This window comes from Triticum aestivum, chromosome 5A (assembly GCF_018294505.1).
Source record: "Triticum aestivum cultivar Chinese Spring chromosome 5A, IWGSC CS RefSeq v2.1, whole genome shotgun sequence".
In the NCBI taxonomy this organism is placed as follows: Eukaryota; Viridiplantae; Streptophyta; class Magnoliopsida; order Poales; family Poaceae; genus Triticum; species Triticum aestivum.
The window spans coordinates 76,478,431-76,494,782 of record NC_057806.1 but is presented as its reverse complement, the minus strand read 5'-3'; the positions used below and the strand labels follow the sequence as shown (position 1 = coordinate 76,494,782).

The 16,352-nt window shown below is 44.2% G+C and overlaps 1 protein-coding gene across 1 annotated transcript; it reads right to left on the bottom strand.

The window, feature by feature from the left end:
- Nucleotides 1–345: 345 nt before the first annotated feature.
- Nucleotides 346–4,636, bottom strand: LOC123106623 (B3 domain-containing protein LOC_Os12g40080). The gene is made up of 8 exons (XM_044528725.1): nucleotides 3,966–4,636; nucleotides 3,263–3,450; nucleotides 2,696–3,169; nucleotides 2,180–2,594; nucleotides 1,893–2,092; nucleotides 1,486–1,747; nucleotides 1,023–1,264; nucleotides 346–888 (listed from the first exon to the last, which is right to left on the bottom strand). The coding sequence occupies exons 1-8, from the start codon at nucleotides 4,171–4,173 to the stop codon at nucleotides 613–615; spliced, it is 2,265 nt and encodes a 754-aa protein (XP_044384660.1). The 5' UTR covers nucleotides 4,174–4,636; the 3' UTR covers nucleotides 346–612.
- Between the last annotated feature and the right edge of the window lie 11,716 nt (nucleotides 4,637–16,352).

Here is a 16,352-nt window from a genome sequence, read left to right as displayed (position 1 = left end):
CCCGGTATGTCTATGGATTGGAAATAACCATAAATAATAATTCTTACTTTGCAAAACCGGAGGAAAAAACATGCATGTCGTTCATTGAACTTGTGCGTAGAAAAGGAATCAGAAGATTCCCAGACGCAGGCATCAGCGTAAGCCATTGCAGACTTTTGCAACTGCGCGAGAACCAGATAACCAGAGCAGTCGCGAGAACCAGATCACTGCAACGAGCAATCAGTTTCTCCTACTCGATCGCCACTTGAAGAACCCACACAAGAACACACGAATTAAAATCAACAATTTTTCGTCGTCGATTAGCTGAGACTAGCCCTCGAGTAACATGTGCACACTCAGCTGGGACTAACTGGGAATCCACTTAGATCTAATATAAAATTTCAGTCAACTGAGCTTACGTTGAAGAAAACTTCAGTCGAGTAGGAGTAGGTGCTACAAGCGCTGAAATACTCCTCTCTCTCGGTTCTGAAATCACAGCCAACGCAGACGAATCAGGATGAACATTCACACAGTACGGCTACACAACTAGTTTCTACTGGTACACGAGCTACTCCCAGTTCATCTATTCAACGACAAATTAAGGAGGATGCAACTAGGCTGGAACCTAGACAGTTAGTCCAGCAGAACGAACCTGCCATCGACCTTTGTGAACACGTGGACAATCATTGTCACCTTACTCACGCCCTTCATCAGCTCGAAGACACAGACGTGGCCCTTGCGCAGCTTGTTGTCTCGGACGAACTTGGTCCAGGAGCTGTAGTTGAAACCCTGTTTTTCCGGGTGGTAGTAGTACCTCGCACACCACGTCTCACTCCGGTTGGGCCTCAGGAGCAGGATGTCATGCGACCTCTCCACGAGATGCTTAGCTGCAAACTTCTCGGGGAAGGTCTGCATATATAGTACATAACATAAGCTATTAGTACAGAAAGCTTTGTCGCAGACGGTTCAGAAAGTCTATCAAAGATTGTTATCTAAACCATCTAGGTATTCCAGTCTGTGATTAGTCGAACAACTGAACTGACCAGCAAGTTGTTCTTGATTCTAACTTGATTCTTCCCCAGGATGGTGACGTATACCACATTGCCCCGTTGGATCAACGCTGACCTGAATATCTCTTCTAGCTCCTCGCCGCTCAGGCCCTTGGCATACTTTGAGTAGTAGTAGTTGGACTTGGACTCATCATGTTTATGGTCACTCTCAGCTTCCTTAATCGCCTTGCCCTTAACAGGATAATCGCACTTGTTTTGAGATTCAGGCTCTTTCCCTGTAAAAAAACAAACAAATGGGCATTCCAAAATGATCCGGTACAGAGACACTAGCTCAGTATTGATTCCATGCTGTCTGAGGTTTATGCGTTAGCTGGCTATTAAAGAAATGAACTATATTTCTAAGCTGACTTATACATTCTTATCTCTATAAGTTGGTGACCCTGAGCGTTGATTTTTCATGTCGTATGTGCAGGTATAAAATGTGTCCCATACTCACCTTGTAGGTGATGGCCTCCTTCAAGAGAATGAACAACCATTGTCATTTCACCAGCGCTTTTTGATACTTCGAATACACAAACATCACTTTCCCGCAACTCATTGTGGAGAGCGAAGCTTGACCAGCCAGCAGAAAGCATGCCTGAACCATCAGTGGTAACCTTCAAATTGTCTAACCATATGTTGCTCTTACGAGGATGGCAGAGTGTGATGAATTGGTCTTCATGTGGAAGGTATTTGGCAGCATAATCCTTGCAGATGACCTGTTAGAGATGAATGAATCATCTGGCTTTCAGATTATCGAAGATTATAATTTACGGAGAGCTACTATAATTTTAAAAATGCCAACATTAAAGAACAAATTTTGCAGGAGTCCTACTGAATTTGTAGAGGATACTCCATACGTACCAGAGATCCAGAAATACTTGTCTTGTTCATGGCTGTGATGTAAAATGGAATTACAGGCCTAACTTTCTTCACAAGTGCGTCAATTTGACCCTTCTGCGCTGTAGTCAGATTGCATCCAGTTGCTAGGACATACCGAGGCTCGCTGGTTTCCGGAGGGCCGCCTGAATTCATGGTGTTCTCCGGAGATGTGAGACCTTCAGCTGCACAACGCCGATCATCAAGACATCAATGAGTAATTACGGAATAGATACCAAGGAAAATGTACATGAAACCCTTCAATTCTTTACCTGATTTCGGTGAAGGAGAGTCCAGAGGAGTCACCTTTTTAGTTTTCCTAGGGTTGTTATCACGAGATCCGCCGTCTCGACGCCTTGTTTCCTTCAGGAATATCTGATCATGAGATATACCCCTTTTTTGTACATTGGGAGTGTGGTTCATGACAATGCGGAATAATTCTTTCTCACAACCACTTGGGTCAAATATTAGGACTTTAAAGTGAGAGTTTCCAGTGTAACTGAACACCAGCAAGTCATGCTCTTTTAGTTCATAAGCACTGGCAAATGCTGCCCATCCAGATGTAAGGGTTATCTTGTTCAGATCATTGGTAACCTGAATGTTGTATACATTTCCATCAGGAGCTTCTAGCTTCATAACTTTAGAGATCCTGCCTCTGAAATTGTTCACAATTTTCTCTGGTATGTTCTGCAAAAACAAACAACAAAGCAATCAGCAAATTACATATGTTGATCAAGAAGATATTTCATCAGGACGGCCGGAAGGGCATTGATCATCCAGGGTCTTACCATTTCGTGAAGGAAATCGCCAACCATGAACCTCAAGAAATGCTTCTGCCTATCATCCATGTGATGCCAATATAAATGCACATCGCAGTGCTCGCACCTTCGATGGGACTCACTGTTGCTTGATCCACCATTCTGGCATCGTCTTTCACCCAGCAGAGATCGATCAAGGCGAGTGTCTTTTTCTTGGGCATTAGGACCACAGTTCATGAGAACATGGAACACTTCCTTCTCACAGCAACTTGCAAAATCAAATATCAGAACTTTGAAGTGAGAATCCCCTATGTACCTGAAGACCAGGAAGTGGCCCGCTTTTAGTTCGTAAAATCTGACAAATACCCCCCATCCAGACCCGAGGACTATCTTGTTTAGATCCTTGATAGCCTGAACATTGTATATGTTTCCATCAGGAGCTTCTAGCTTGATAACTTCAGAGATCTGACCTTTGAAATTCTGCACAAACTTCTGTGGAATGGCCTGCAGGAACAAGAAAACAACAAAATTATCATTCTGAGACTGGATAGCATTCCATCTGAAGGAGAGAAAGGGCATCGATGCACCAGGACTTGCCATTTTTTCTTGGAAATTGCCAACCATGCACTTGAAGAAATACTTCTGGGTATCATCCATATGACACCAATAGTAATGTGCATCGCAGCCCTCACATCTTTGAAAGGATTTGCTGCTGATTCTGTGACCACTCCTGTTACCTTGCTCATGGTCTTGATCCAGCGCCATGATAAATATAACTAAAAATGCTGGGGAGTCAAGGGAACAAGATACATCAGCCTAAAATATGAAGATGTAGTACTGTGTGTTATTATGAGCAGTCTGTTCCGACCTCACATCGATGCATCTATTTGATGCCAGATAAATCAAAGAAAGATGTCCAATACTGGAGCATGTTTTCTCAGGACAAACAAAAAGTGAAGTATGCACTTCAGGCGATCTATAGATTTATCAAGTTTATGATCTACTAGTAGAAAGATAAGAAGCTTCTCTTATCTTTGCAAACAGCCAACACTTTTTTCAGAGTAAAATAGGAAGATGTAGTAACATGTGTTAATATCATCAGTATGTTTCAACTTCACATGGATGCACATATTTCATGCCTGATAAATGAAAGAAAAATGTCTAAAACTAGAGCCGTTTTTTATTTCAGAACATAAGCTATGCACTTCAGTATCCTGCGTGCCACCATAAACATGATCTTAAGCTGCAGCAAGTTTATGCTCTAAGGATGTAGAGAATAGAAAGACCAGAGGCCTCTTACCTTTGCCAAGAGCCAATACTTCGGCAGAGAAGCAGCCAGAATGCCAACGATGGCCAAGCCCAGAGCAAGAGGGCATACATATATGCAGATACACACCATACCAGCTGATACTAGTGGGCCTAGTTCTTGCAGTGCCATCATATCTTCGGTTGAAAAATGAGTCCCACTTGAAAAGTTTGTTCAGTAGATGCAGATGAAAGCATGACATGGTTCCAACAGAGAACTTTTGGAATCTGAGCAGAAGGAATCTACTGAGATATGCTAGGATCAGTTTTTTTCCCCTTCTTTTAGCAATTCCAAGGAGTAAAGACCCCGTGAGTGTTGGAGTACAAGTTAGATTTCTGTCAGTATCTTGTGGTGCAGCCGAGCCTCCATAGCAAAAACGACAACATGGATCAAAACAAGGATGTTACAAGAAATTCTACATTGTAGCGGACTGGAGTTTCTACACCTGAGCTCATATGCTCCTGCTATGACCAGTAAAATAAATAAAATAGAAAAACATTTCAAAAAATTCTGAAATTTTTTTGTGGCATACTTTAAGAAATGTTTATTGTGCATGCAAAATTTCGTCATGAAATGACATTGGTGTAAGGCATGGTAAAAAAACAAAATCGATACTTCGAAAATGTTACTTTCAAACGCATTTTGGAGCTCTGATTTTGTTTTTTTTTTGCGACGACCTCCATCAATGTGATTTCGTGATGAAATTTTGCATGCACAACAAACATTTCTTAAAGTATGCCACAAAAAAAATTCAGAATTTTTTGAAATGTTTTTCTATTTTATTTATTTTACTGTTCATAGCAGGAGCATATGAGCTCAGGTGTAGAAAGGTACTTTCGCGTTGTAGCTTTAGTGCCACTGTTTCAATATTAGCTCAAATTGTACATCATTTATGACTCCAAGGAACAGAACGGCAAATAACAAACAGAGTAGAAACTTGACCTGGATTGAACCCTATTCTTCTATATCTGGAACACAATGAAGAAAAGGAGAAGATTTAACTTTACAGTGTCGAATCGAGTGAACAGAGCAGGGCACCACTCATCTGCTGCGGCAGAGCAAGCCGGGTCTAATCAGCAAGAATCTTTCAGGGATGCTCTCGTTTCTAAAAAAGATAAGATCCGCGCCCGCCGCCTCCTGCCAGCGCCGGTATCGGCCTCGGAGAACCCAGCGCCAGCGTGACGGGGGCCCCTTCGGATTCGGTGCGGCGCCGCCTCGATGAGAGCGACTCCGCTGCCACAGCGGCGGTAAAGGCCGGCGGGCTGCTCCAGGGCCCTGTATAGGGTACGGTACGGACGTAGTAGGAGTATGGTCGGTTCGTATGCGTACGGTAGACCAGGTGCTCATGGAGCTTTCTTTTTTGGAAAATATTACTCCCTCCATTCCAAAATAGATGACTCAATTTTATACTAATTTTAATACAAAGTTAATACAAAGTAGGGTCATCTATTTTGGAATGCAGGGAGTAGTTTCAAACATAGAGGAAGCGTTCGCTTTTCTTTCTTTCTCAAGAAAGTCAGAAAGGCGATCTCGCCGTCGCCAGAAGTCTCCCCGCCGCCGTCCTTCGCCGGCGACCTCGATTGTCGGTGATGATAAAGATCATCGGATTCACTGTATGGACCATGTTCTACTCTTGTAGTTTAGATTTTTAGACTGTTTATGGTCTTGGTTTTGACGACGGCGATGACGGAGCTAAATAAAGTTTCTTCATATCATGTTTCGGCGAGGCGATTGGTCATATGGTTGGTGATGAATTTAAAAATCAGTCTATTCAGGCAAACATGGCATGGCGGTGACGACATTCTCGTGGTGGACATGTGTCTTCGAGCTCCGTCGTTGCGATGACATTTGCTCCAGCGCCAATGCGCAGCTTGGGATGTAGTTTAGGAGCGGATGCAGATTGTGGCCTGCATCAGCGACATCTGAAAGATGGTGACCGTGTGTTGGGTTCGTGGATGGCAGGTATAGTTTTCTCCTCCCACGTCATGTGGGGGTGTCACATCTCAAGTTCGATGGCATGTCCGGGGTGTTGCCTTGGTCTGATTTGTTTAACGGTTGGTTTCGTCTTTCGTGACCCATCTTGAACGTCTGCAAGTTGCATATCAGCGATGGAGCCGCAACGAGGTCAGGTATGAAGGTGATTCATCATTTTTTTTCCTTTGGTGGCTGCTGTGGTGGTGCCAGAGTGTAACACCCCGGATATAACTTGCCATATTTGTAACTCCAACTCTTGCCATTTTCGGCTATGTGATATGATATTCCCTCCGTGGTTGTGTTTTTATCTTTCGTTTTGCATTTTGTTCATGTTGCATTTCATCATGCTCATCATGTGCATTGTGTGTTTCATGCATGATCTGTTGGGGAACGTAGTAATTTCAAAAAATTTCCTACGCACACGCAAGATCATGGTGATGCATAGCAACGAGAGGGGAGAGTATGATCTACGCACCTTGTAGATCGACAACGGAAGCGTTTGGTTGATGTAGTCGTACGTCTTCACGGCCCGACCGATCAAGCACCGAAACTACGGCACCTCCGAGTTTTAGCACACGTTCAGCTCGATGACGATCCCCGGACTCCGATCCAGCAAAGTGTCGGGGAAGAGTTCCGTCAGCACGACGGCGTGGTGACGATCTTGATGTACTACTGCCGCAGGGCTTCGCCTAAGCACCGCTACAATATTATCGAGGACTATGGTGGCTGGGGGCGCCGCACACGGCTAAGAATAAATCACGTGGATTAACTTGTGTCCCTCTAGGGTGCCCCTGCCTCCGTATATAAAGGACCAAGAGGGGGAGGCCGGCCGGCCACATATGGCGCGCCAGGAGGAGTCCTACTCCCTCCGGGAGTAGGACTTCTCCCCCAATCCTTGTTGGAATAGGATTCATGAGGTGGAAAAGAGAGAGAGAGAAGGAGGAGGGCGCCGGCCCCCTCTCTCCTTGTCCTATTCGGACTAGGGGGGAGGGGCGCGCGGCCCAAGCCCTGGCTGCCTCTCCTCTTCTTCCACTATGGCCCATAAAGGCCCATATAGCTCCCGGGGGGTTCCGGTAACCTCCCGGTACTCCGGTAAAATCCCGATTTCACCCAGAACACTTCCGATATCCAAACATAGGCTTCCAATATATCAATCTTTATGTCTCGACCATTTCGAGACTCCTCGTCATGTCCGTGATCACATCCGGGACTCTGAACAACCTTCGGTACATCAAAATGCATAAACTCATAATATAACTGTCATCGTAACCTTAAGCGTGCGGACCCTACGGGTTCGAGAACAATGTAGACATGACCGAGACATGTCTCCGGTCAATAACCAATAGCGGGACCTGGATGCCCATATTGGCTCCTACATATTCTATGAAGATCTTTATCGGTCGGACCGCATAACAACATACGTTGTTCCCTTTGTCATCGGTATGTTACTTGCCCGAGATTCGATCGTCGGTATTCCAATACCTAGTTCAATCTCGTTACCGGCAAGTCTCTTTACTCGTTCTGTAATACATCATCCCGCAACTAACTCATTAGTTGCAATGCTTGCAAGGCTTAAGTGATGTGCATTACCGAGAGGGCCCAGAGATACCTCTCCGACAATCGGAGTGACAAATCCTAATCTCGAAATACGCCAACCCAACATGTACCTTTGGAGACACCTGTAGAGCTCCTTTATAATCACCCAGTTACGTTGTGACGTTTGGTAGCACACAAAGTGTTCCTCCGGCAAACGGTAGTTGCATAATCTCATAGTCATAGGAACATGTATAAGTTATGAAGAAAGCAATAGCAACATACTAAACGATCGGGTGCTAAGCTAATGGAATGGGTCATGTCAATCAGATCATTCAACTAATGATGTGATCCCATTAATCAAATAATAACTCTTTGTCCATGGTTAAGAAAAATAACCATCTTTGATTAACGAGCTAGTCAAGTAGAGGCATACTAGTGACACTTTGTTTGTCTATGTATTCACACATGTATTATGTTTCCGGTTAATACAATTCTAGCATGAATAATAAACATTTATCATGATATAAGGAAATAAATAATAACTTTATTACTGCCTCTAGGGCATATTTCCTTCAGTCTCCCACTTGCACTAGAGTCAATAATCTAGTTCACATCACCATGTGATTTAATAGCAATAGTTCTCATCACCATGTGATTAACACCCATAGTCCACATCGATATATGACCAACACCCAAAGGGTTTACTAGATTCAGTAATCTAGTTCACATCGCTATGTGATTAACACCCAAGGAGTACTAAGGTGTGATCATGTTTTGCTTGTGAGAGAATCTTAGTCAACGGGCCTGCCACATTCAGATCCGCATTTATTTTGCAAATTTCTATGTCAACAATGCTCTGCATGGAGCTACTCTAGCTAACTGCTCCCACTTTCAATATGTATCTAGACCGAGACTTAGAGTTATCTAGATTAGTGTCAAAACTTGCATCGGCGTAACCCTTTACGACGAACCTTTTTTTTCACTTCCATAATCGAGAAACATATCCTTATTCCACTAAGGATAATTTTGACCGCTGTCCAGTGATCTACTCCTAGATCACTATCGTACTCCCTTGCCAAACTCAGTGGTAGGGCGTACAATAGATCTGGTATACAACATGTCATACTTTATAGAACCTATGACTGAGGCATAGGGAATGACTTTCATTCTCTTTCTATCTTCTGCCGTGGTCGGGCTTTGAGTCTTACTCAACTTCACACCTTGTAACACATGCAAGAAACCTTTTCTTTGACTGTTCCATTTTGAACTACTTCAAAATCTTGTCAAGGTATGTACTCATTGAAAAAACTTATCAAGTGTCTTGATCTATCTCTATAGATCTTGATACTCAATATGTAAGCAGCTTCACCGAGGTCTTTCTTTGAAAAACTCCTTTCAAACACTCCTTTATGCTTTGCAGAATAATTCTACATTATTTCCGATCAACAATATGTCATTCACATATACTTATCAGAAATGTTGTAGTGCTCCCACTCACTTTCTTGTAAATACAGGCTTCATCGCAAGTCTGTATAAAACTATATGCTTTGATCAACTTATCAAAGCGTATATTCCAACTCTGAGATTCTTGCACCAGTCCATAGATGGATCGCTAGAGCTTGCATATTTAGTTAACACCTTTAGGATCGACAAAACCTTCTAGTTGCATCGTATACAACTCTTCTTTAGTAAATCCATTAAGGAATGCCGTTTTGTTTATCCATTTGCCAGATTTCATAAAATGCGGCAATTTCTAACATGATTCGGACAGACTTAAGCATAGATACGAGTGAGAAAATCTCATCGTAGTCAACACCTTGAACTTGTTGAAAACCTTTTGCGACAATTCTAGCTTTGTAGATAGTAACACTACTATCAGCGTCCGTCTTCCTCTTGAAGATCCATTTATTTTCTATGGCTTGCCGATCATCGGGCAAGTCAACCAAAGTCCATACTTTGTTCTCATACATGAATCATATCTCAGATTTCATGGCCTCAAACCATTTCGCGGAATCTGGGCTCATCATCGCTTCCTCATAGTTCGCAAGTTCGTCATGGTCTAGTAACATGACTTCCAGAACAGGATTACCGTACCACTCTGGTGCGGATCTCACTCTGGTTTACCTACGAGATTTGGTAGTAACTTGATCTGAAGTTACATGATCATCATCATTAGCTTCCTCACTAATTGGTGTAGTAGTCACAGGAACAGATTTCTGTGATGAACTACTTTCCAATAAGGGAGAAGGTACAATTACCTTATCAAGTTTTTTACTTTCCTCCCACTCACTTCTTTCGAGAGAAACTCCTTCTCTAGAAAGTTTCCGAATTTAGCAACAAAGGTCTTGCCTTCTGATCTGTGATAGAAGGTGTATCCAATAGTTTCCTTTGGATATCCTATGAAGATTTACTTCTCCGATTTGGGTTCGAGCTTATCATGTTGAAACTTTTTCACATAAGCATCGTAGTCCCAAACTTTAAGAAACGACAGCTTAGGTTTCTTGCCAAACCATAGTTCACATGGTGTCGTCTCAACGGATTTAGATGGTGCCCTATTTAACGTGAATGCAGCTGTCTCTAATGCATAACCCCAAAACGATAGTGGTAGATCGGTAAGAGACATCATAGATTGCACTATATCCAATAAAGTACGGTTATGACGTTCGGACACACCATTATGCTGTCGTGTTCCATGTGGCATGAGTTTGTGAAACTATTCCACATTGTTTTAATTGAAGACCAAACTCGTAACTCAAATATTTGTCTCCGTGATCAGATCATAGAAACTTTATTTTCTTGTCACGATGATTTTCCACTTCACTCTGAAATTCTTTGAACTTTTCAAATGTTTCAGACTTATGTTTCATCAAGTAGATATACCCATATCTGCTCAAGTCATCTATGAAGTTCAGAAAATAATGATACTTGCCGTGAGCCTTAACACTCATCGGACCGTATACATCAGTATGTATTATTTCCAATAAGTCAGTTGCTCGCTCCGGAGAACGGAGTCTTAGTCATCTTGCCCATGAGGCATGGTTCGCAAGCATCAAGTGATTCATAATCAAGTGATTCCAAAATCCCATCAGCATGGAGTTTCTTCATGCGCTTTACACCAATATGACCTAAACGGCAGTGCTACAAATAAGTTGCACTATCGTTATTAACTTTGCATCTTTTGGTTTCAATATTATGATTATGTGTATCACTACGATCGAGATCCAACGAACTATTTTCATTGGGTGTGTAACCATATAAGGTTTTATTCATGTAAACAGAATAACAATTTATTCTCTTACTTAAATGAATAACCGTATTACAATAAACATGGTCAAATCATATTCATGCTTAACGCAAACACCAAATAACACTTATTCAGGTTCAACACTAATCCCAAAAGTATAGGGAGTGTGCGATGATGATCATATCAATCTTGGAACCACTTCCAACACACATCGTCACTTCACCCTTAACTAGTCTCTGTTTATTCTGCAACTCCCATTTCGAGTTACTAATCTTAGCAACTGAACTAGTATCAAATACTGAGGGGTTGCTATAAACACTAGTAAAGTACACATCAATAACATGTATATCAAATATACTTATGTTCACTTTGCCATCCTTCTTATCTGCCAATCACTTGGGGTAGTTCCGCTTCCAGTGACCAGTCCCTTTGCAGTAGAAACACTTAGTCTCAGGCTTAGGACCAGACTTGGGCTTCTTCACTTGAGCAGCAACTTGCTTGCTGTTCTTCTTGAAGTTCCCCTTCTTCCCTCTGCCCTTTTCTTGAAACTAGTGGTCTTGTCTACCATCAACACTTGATGGTTTTTTTCGATTTCTACCTTCGTCAATTTCCGCATTAGGAAGAGCTTGGGAATCGTTTCCGTTATCCCTTGCATATCATAGTTCATCACGAAGTTCTACTAACTTGGTGATGGTGACTAGAGAATTCTGTCAATCACCATCTTATCTGGAAGATTAACTCCCACTTGATTCAAGCGATTGTAGTACTCAGACAATCTGAGCACATGCTCACTAGTTGAGCGATTCTCCTCCATCTTTTAGCTATAGAACTTGTTGGAGACTTCATATCTCTCAACTCGGGTATTTGCATGAAATATTAACTTCAACTCCTGGAACATCTCATATGCTCCATGACGTTCAAAAACGTCTTTGAAGTCCCGATTCTAAGCCATTAAGCATGGTGCACTAAACTATCAAGTAGTCATCATATTGAGCTAGCCAAACGTTCATAACGTCTGCATCTGCTCCCGCAATAGGTCCGTCACCTAGCGGTGCATCAAGGACATAATTCTTCTATGCAGCAATGAGGATAAACCTCAGATCACGGATCCAATCCGCATCATTGCTACTAACATCTTTCAACACAATTTTCTCTAGGAACATATCAAAATAAACATAGGGAAGCAACAACGCGAGCTATTGATCGATAACATAATTTGCAAAATACTACCAGGACTAAGTTCATGATAAATTTAAGTTCAATTAATCATATTACTTAAGAACTCCCACTTAGATAGACATCCCTCTAATCCTCTAAGTGATCACGTGATCCAAATCAACTAAACCATGTCCGATCATCACGTGAGATGGAGCAGTTTCATTGGTGAACATCACTATGTTGATCATATCTACTATATGATTCACGCTTGACCTTTCGGTCTCTGTGTTCCGAGGCCATATCTGTATATGCTTGGCTCGTCAAGTATAACCTGAGTATTCCGCGTGTGCAACTGTTTTGCACCCGTTGTATTTGAACGTAGAGCCTATCACACCCGATCATCACGTGGTGTCTCAGCACGAAGAACTTTCGCAATGGTGCATACTCAGGGAGAACACTTCTTGATAATTAGTGAGAGATCATCTTAAAATGCTACCGTCAAACTAAGCAAAATAAGATGTATAAAAGATAAACATCATATGCAATCAAAATATGTGACATGATATGGCCATCATCAACTTGCGCCTTTGATTTCCATCTTCAAAGTACTGTTATGATCTGTATCGTCACCGGCATGACATCATGATCTCCATCATCTTGATCTATATCAATGTGTCGTCACGTGGTCGTCTTGCCAACAATTTCTCTTGCAACTATTGCTATCGCATAGCGATAAAGTAAAGCAGTTATTGGGCGCTTGCATCTTATGCAATAGAGAGACAACCATAAGGATTTTGCCAGTTGCCGATAACTTCAACAAAACATGATCATCTCATACAACAACTTATATCCCATCACGTCTTGACCATATCACATCACAACATGCCCTGCAAAAACAAGTTAGACGTCCTCTACTTTGTTGTTGCAAGTTTTACGTGGCTGCTACGGGCTTAGCAAGAACCGTTCTTACCTATGCATCAAAAACCACAACGATAGTTTGTCAAGTTGGTGCTGTTTTAACCTTCGCAAGGACCGGGCGTAGCCACACTCGGTTCAACTAAAGTTGGAGAAACTGTCACCCGCAAGCCACCTATGTGCAAAGCACGTCGGGAGAACCGGTCTCGCGTAAGCGTACGCGTAATGTCGGTCCGGGCCGCTTCATCCAACAATACCGCCGAACCAAAGTATGACATGCTGGTAAGCAGTATGACTTATATCACCCACAACTCACTTGTGTTCTACTCGTGCATATAACATCAAACCATAAAACCTAGGTTCGGATGCCAATGTTGGGGAACGTAGTAATTTCAAAAAATTTCCTACGCACACGCAAGATCATGGTGATGCATAGCAACGAGAGGGGAGAGTATGATCTACGCACCTTGTAGATCAACAACGGAAGCCTTTGGTTGATGTAGTCGTACGTCTTCACGGCCCGACCGATCAAGCATCGAAACTACGGCACCTCCGAGTTTTAGCACACGTTCAGCTCGATGACGATCCCCGGACTCCGATCCAGCAAAGTGTCAGGGAAGAGTTCCGTCAGCACGACGGCGTGGTGACGATCTTGATGTACTACTGCCGCAGGGCTTCGCCTAAGCACCGCTACAATATTATCGAGGACTATGGTGGCTGGGGGCGCCGCACACGGCTAAGAATAAATCACGTGGATTAACTTGTGTCCCTCTGGGGTGCCCCTGCCTCCGTATATAAAGGACCAAGAGGGGGAGGCCGGCCGGCCACATATGGCGCGCCAGGAGGAGTCCTACTCCCTTCGGGAGTAGGACTTCTCCCCAATCCTTGTTGGAATAGGATTCATGAGGTGGAAAAGAGAGAGAGAGAAGGAGGAGGGCGCCGGCCCCCTCTCTCCTTGTCCTATTCGGACTAGGGGGGAGGGGCGCGCGGCCCAAGCCCTGGCTGCCTCTCCTCTTCTTCCACTATGGCCCATAAAGGCCCATATAGCTCCCGGGGGGTTCCGGTAACCTCCCGGTACTCCGATAAAATCCCGATTTCACCCGGAACACTTCCGATATCCAAACATAGGCTTCCAATATATCAATCTTTATGTCTCGACCATTTCGAGACTCCTCGTCATGTCCGTGATCACATCCGGGACTCCGAACAACCTTTGGTACATCAAAATGCATAAACTCATAATATAACTGTCATCGTAACCTTAAGCGTGCGGACCCTACGGGTTCGAGAACAATGTAGACATGACCGAGACATGTCTCCGGTCAATAACCAATAGCGGGACCTGGATGCCCATATTGGCTCCTACATATTCTACGAAGATCTTTATCGGTCAGACCGCATAACAACATACGTTGTTCCCTTTGTCATCGGTATGTTACTTGCCCGAGATTCGATCGTCGGTATTCCAATACCTAGTTCAATCTCGTTACGGGCAAGTCTCTTTACTCGTTCTGTAATACATCATCCCGCAACTAACTCATGCAATGCTTGCAAGGCTTAAGTGATGTGCATTACCGAGAGGGCCCAGAGATACCTCTCCGACAATCGGAGTGACAAATCCTAATCTCGAAATACGCCAACCCAACATGTACCTTTGGAGACACCTGTAGAGCTCCTTTATAATCACCCAGTTACGTTGTGACGTTTGGTAGCACACAAAGTGTTCCTCCGGCAAACGGGAGTTGCATAATCTCATAGTCATAGGAACATGTATAAGTTATGAAGAAAGCAATAGCAACATACTAAACGATCGGGTGCTAAGCTAATGGAATGGGTCATGTCAATCAGATTATTCAACTAATGATGTGATCCCATTAATCAAATAACAACTCTTTGTCCATGGTTAGGAAACATAACCATCTTTGATTAACGAGCTAGTCAAGTAGAGGCATACTAGTGACACTTTGTTTGTCTATGTATTCACACATGTATTATGTTTCCGGTTAATACAATTCTAGCATGAATAATAAACATTTATCATGATATAAGGAAATAAATAATAACTTTATTACTGCCTCTAGGGCATATTTCCTTCATGATCACCCCTTGCATCACCCCTCCCCTCCTTCTCTTTCTTCTATTTGGCAAGTACCATTTTCACTCCTCCTTTAATGTTCATCTCTTTCTCACAATTCAAGCCTCATGCCACTCACCTCTCTGTCAAGTTTTCACCTAAATTGGAGTTGGTTTGGTTGCGATAAAAAATGCTTCAAGTTTGAACCTAATTCAAACTTGAAATATTTTTCTACCTTTAAAAATTACCAAGTCAATTTTGTTAAATACTACACAAATTTAGAATCTTGAGAATATTGTCATATTTCTCAAAACCCTTCCCAATCCCCCTGTGCTTTTCCTTTAGGTTTTTTCTGTATGAGGAAAATGGGAAAAGAATAGCAGCAATAGCGGCAGCAAAGCAGCCCAGCAGCAGCAGTACCCACCTGGGCCTCGGCCTCCCAGGCCGGCCCATCTGGCACCGCACCCCGCAGCCCAGCTCACCCACTCGCGCGCTCCTTCCTCCTTTTCTCACCGAAATGGCGCACAACCCTCTCTCCCACTCGCTCCACGTGGTCGCGTCGGTCCCACTGGTCAGCGACCGTGCCCACGCCCTCACCCACCTTTTCTTCCACTTTGGTCCCCCTCGTGAGCACGTACATGGCCACGGCCGAGAGCGTCGCCGCTCCAAACCCTCGCCCTGGCCCTCCTTTTAACCTCTCTCCATGTCCACACGCTTCTAGGGTTTCCCTCTTCCCTCTCGCCACCACCGCCAGGTGAGAGAGCCACCAGATTCGTCGCGCCACCAACGTCCCGAGCGCATCCGAGTGCGTGAGATCATCGCCGGCGTGCACTCCGACCGCCTCCACCCCGGCGATCATGTTCGTCTTCTTCCCCGACGTCGTCTACGTCCCGACGTCCGCTACTTCACCGCGGGATGTCAAGACGCGTCGAATCCTTCTTCTTCTTCCCCGCGGAGCCGTAGGTGTTCAATCGTCGCCGTGCTTGTCCCCGACCACCTCCCATCCAACCGAGCGCACTCTCGTGCTCATGGTAAGCCCCTGAGCAGCCTCGTGCCCTTCTCTTCCTCTTTTGCATGCGTTAGCTAGCCCGGCGCTGTCTGCCGAACCCGTTGCCGTCGAACCCTGCTCCGGCGAGTCCTGCGACCTCCGTAGCGCCTCTGCGCGTGTTTTTCCCTGTTGCCTCGTCGCGTAGGTCGGTTCCATAGCTCCAACTGCTCGTGTAGCTTTCCGCCTCGCCGTGTGCGCCCACGCCGTCGCCGCCTCTGTAGCTCGTTACCGGCGTCGACTCCGTCGTTGTCCAGTGCGACTATTGGCACCCAGGGACGCGGGATTCTTCTGCGACCCCATTGCGCATCTCCGCTGTGCCGTAGGATCCCCGGAACAACTCCGGTGAGGTCCTCCACCATGCCCGTCGCCGGCCGGCAGCGCCCCTGTTTTGCTCTGCTTCAGCCGCTCGCGTAGGTCCACCAGTCAGCCTCA

Bases quoted from the DNA above. Each gene is read 5' to 3' on its own strand.
- LOC123106623 (XM_044528725.1), bottom strand. From the start codon at position 4,173: ATGTCATGCTTTCATCTGCATCTACTGAACAAACTTTTCAAGTGGGAC. The intron at 2,093-2,179 runs GTAAAGAATTGA...GGCGTTGTGCAG, and splicing joins CTCTCCTTCACCGAAATCAG to CTGAAGGTCTCACATCTCCG. The intron at 889-1,022 runs GTCAGTTCAGTT...CTATATATGCAG, and splicing joins GAATCAAGAACAACTTGCTG to ACCTTCCCCGAGAAGTTTGC.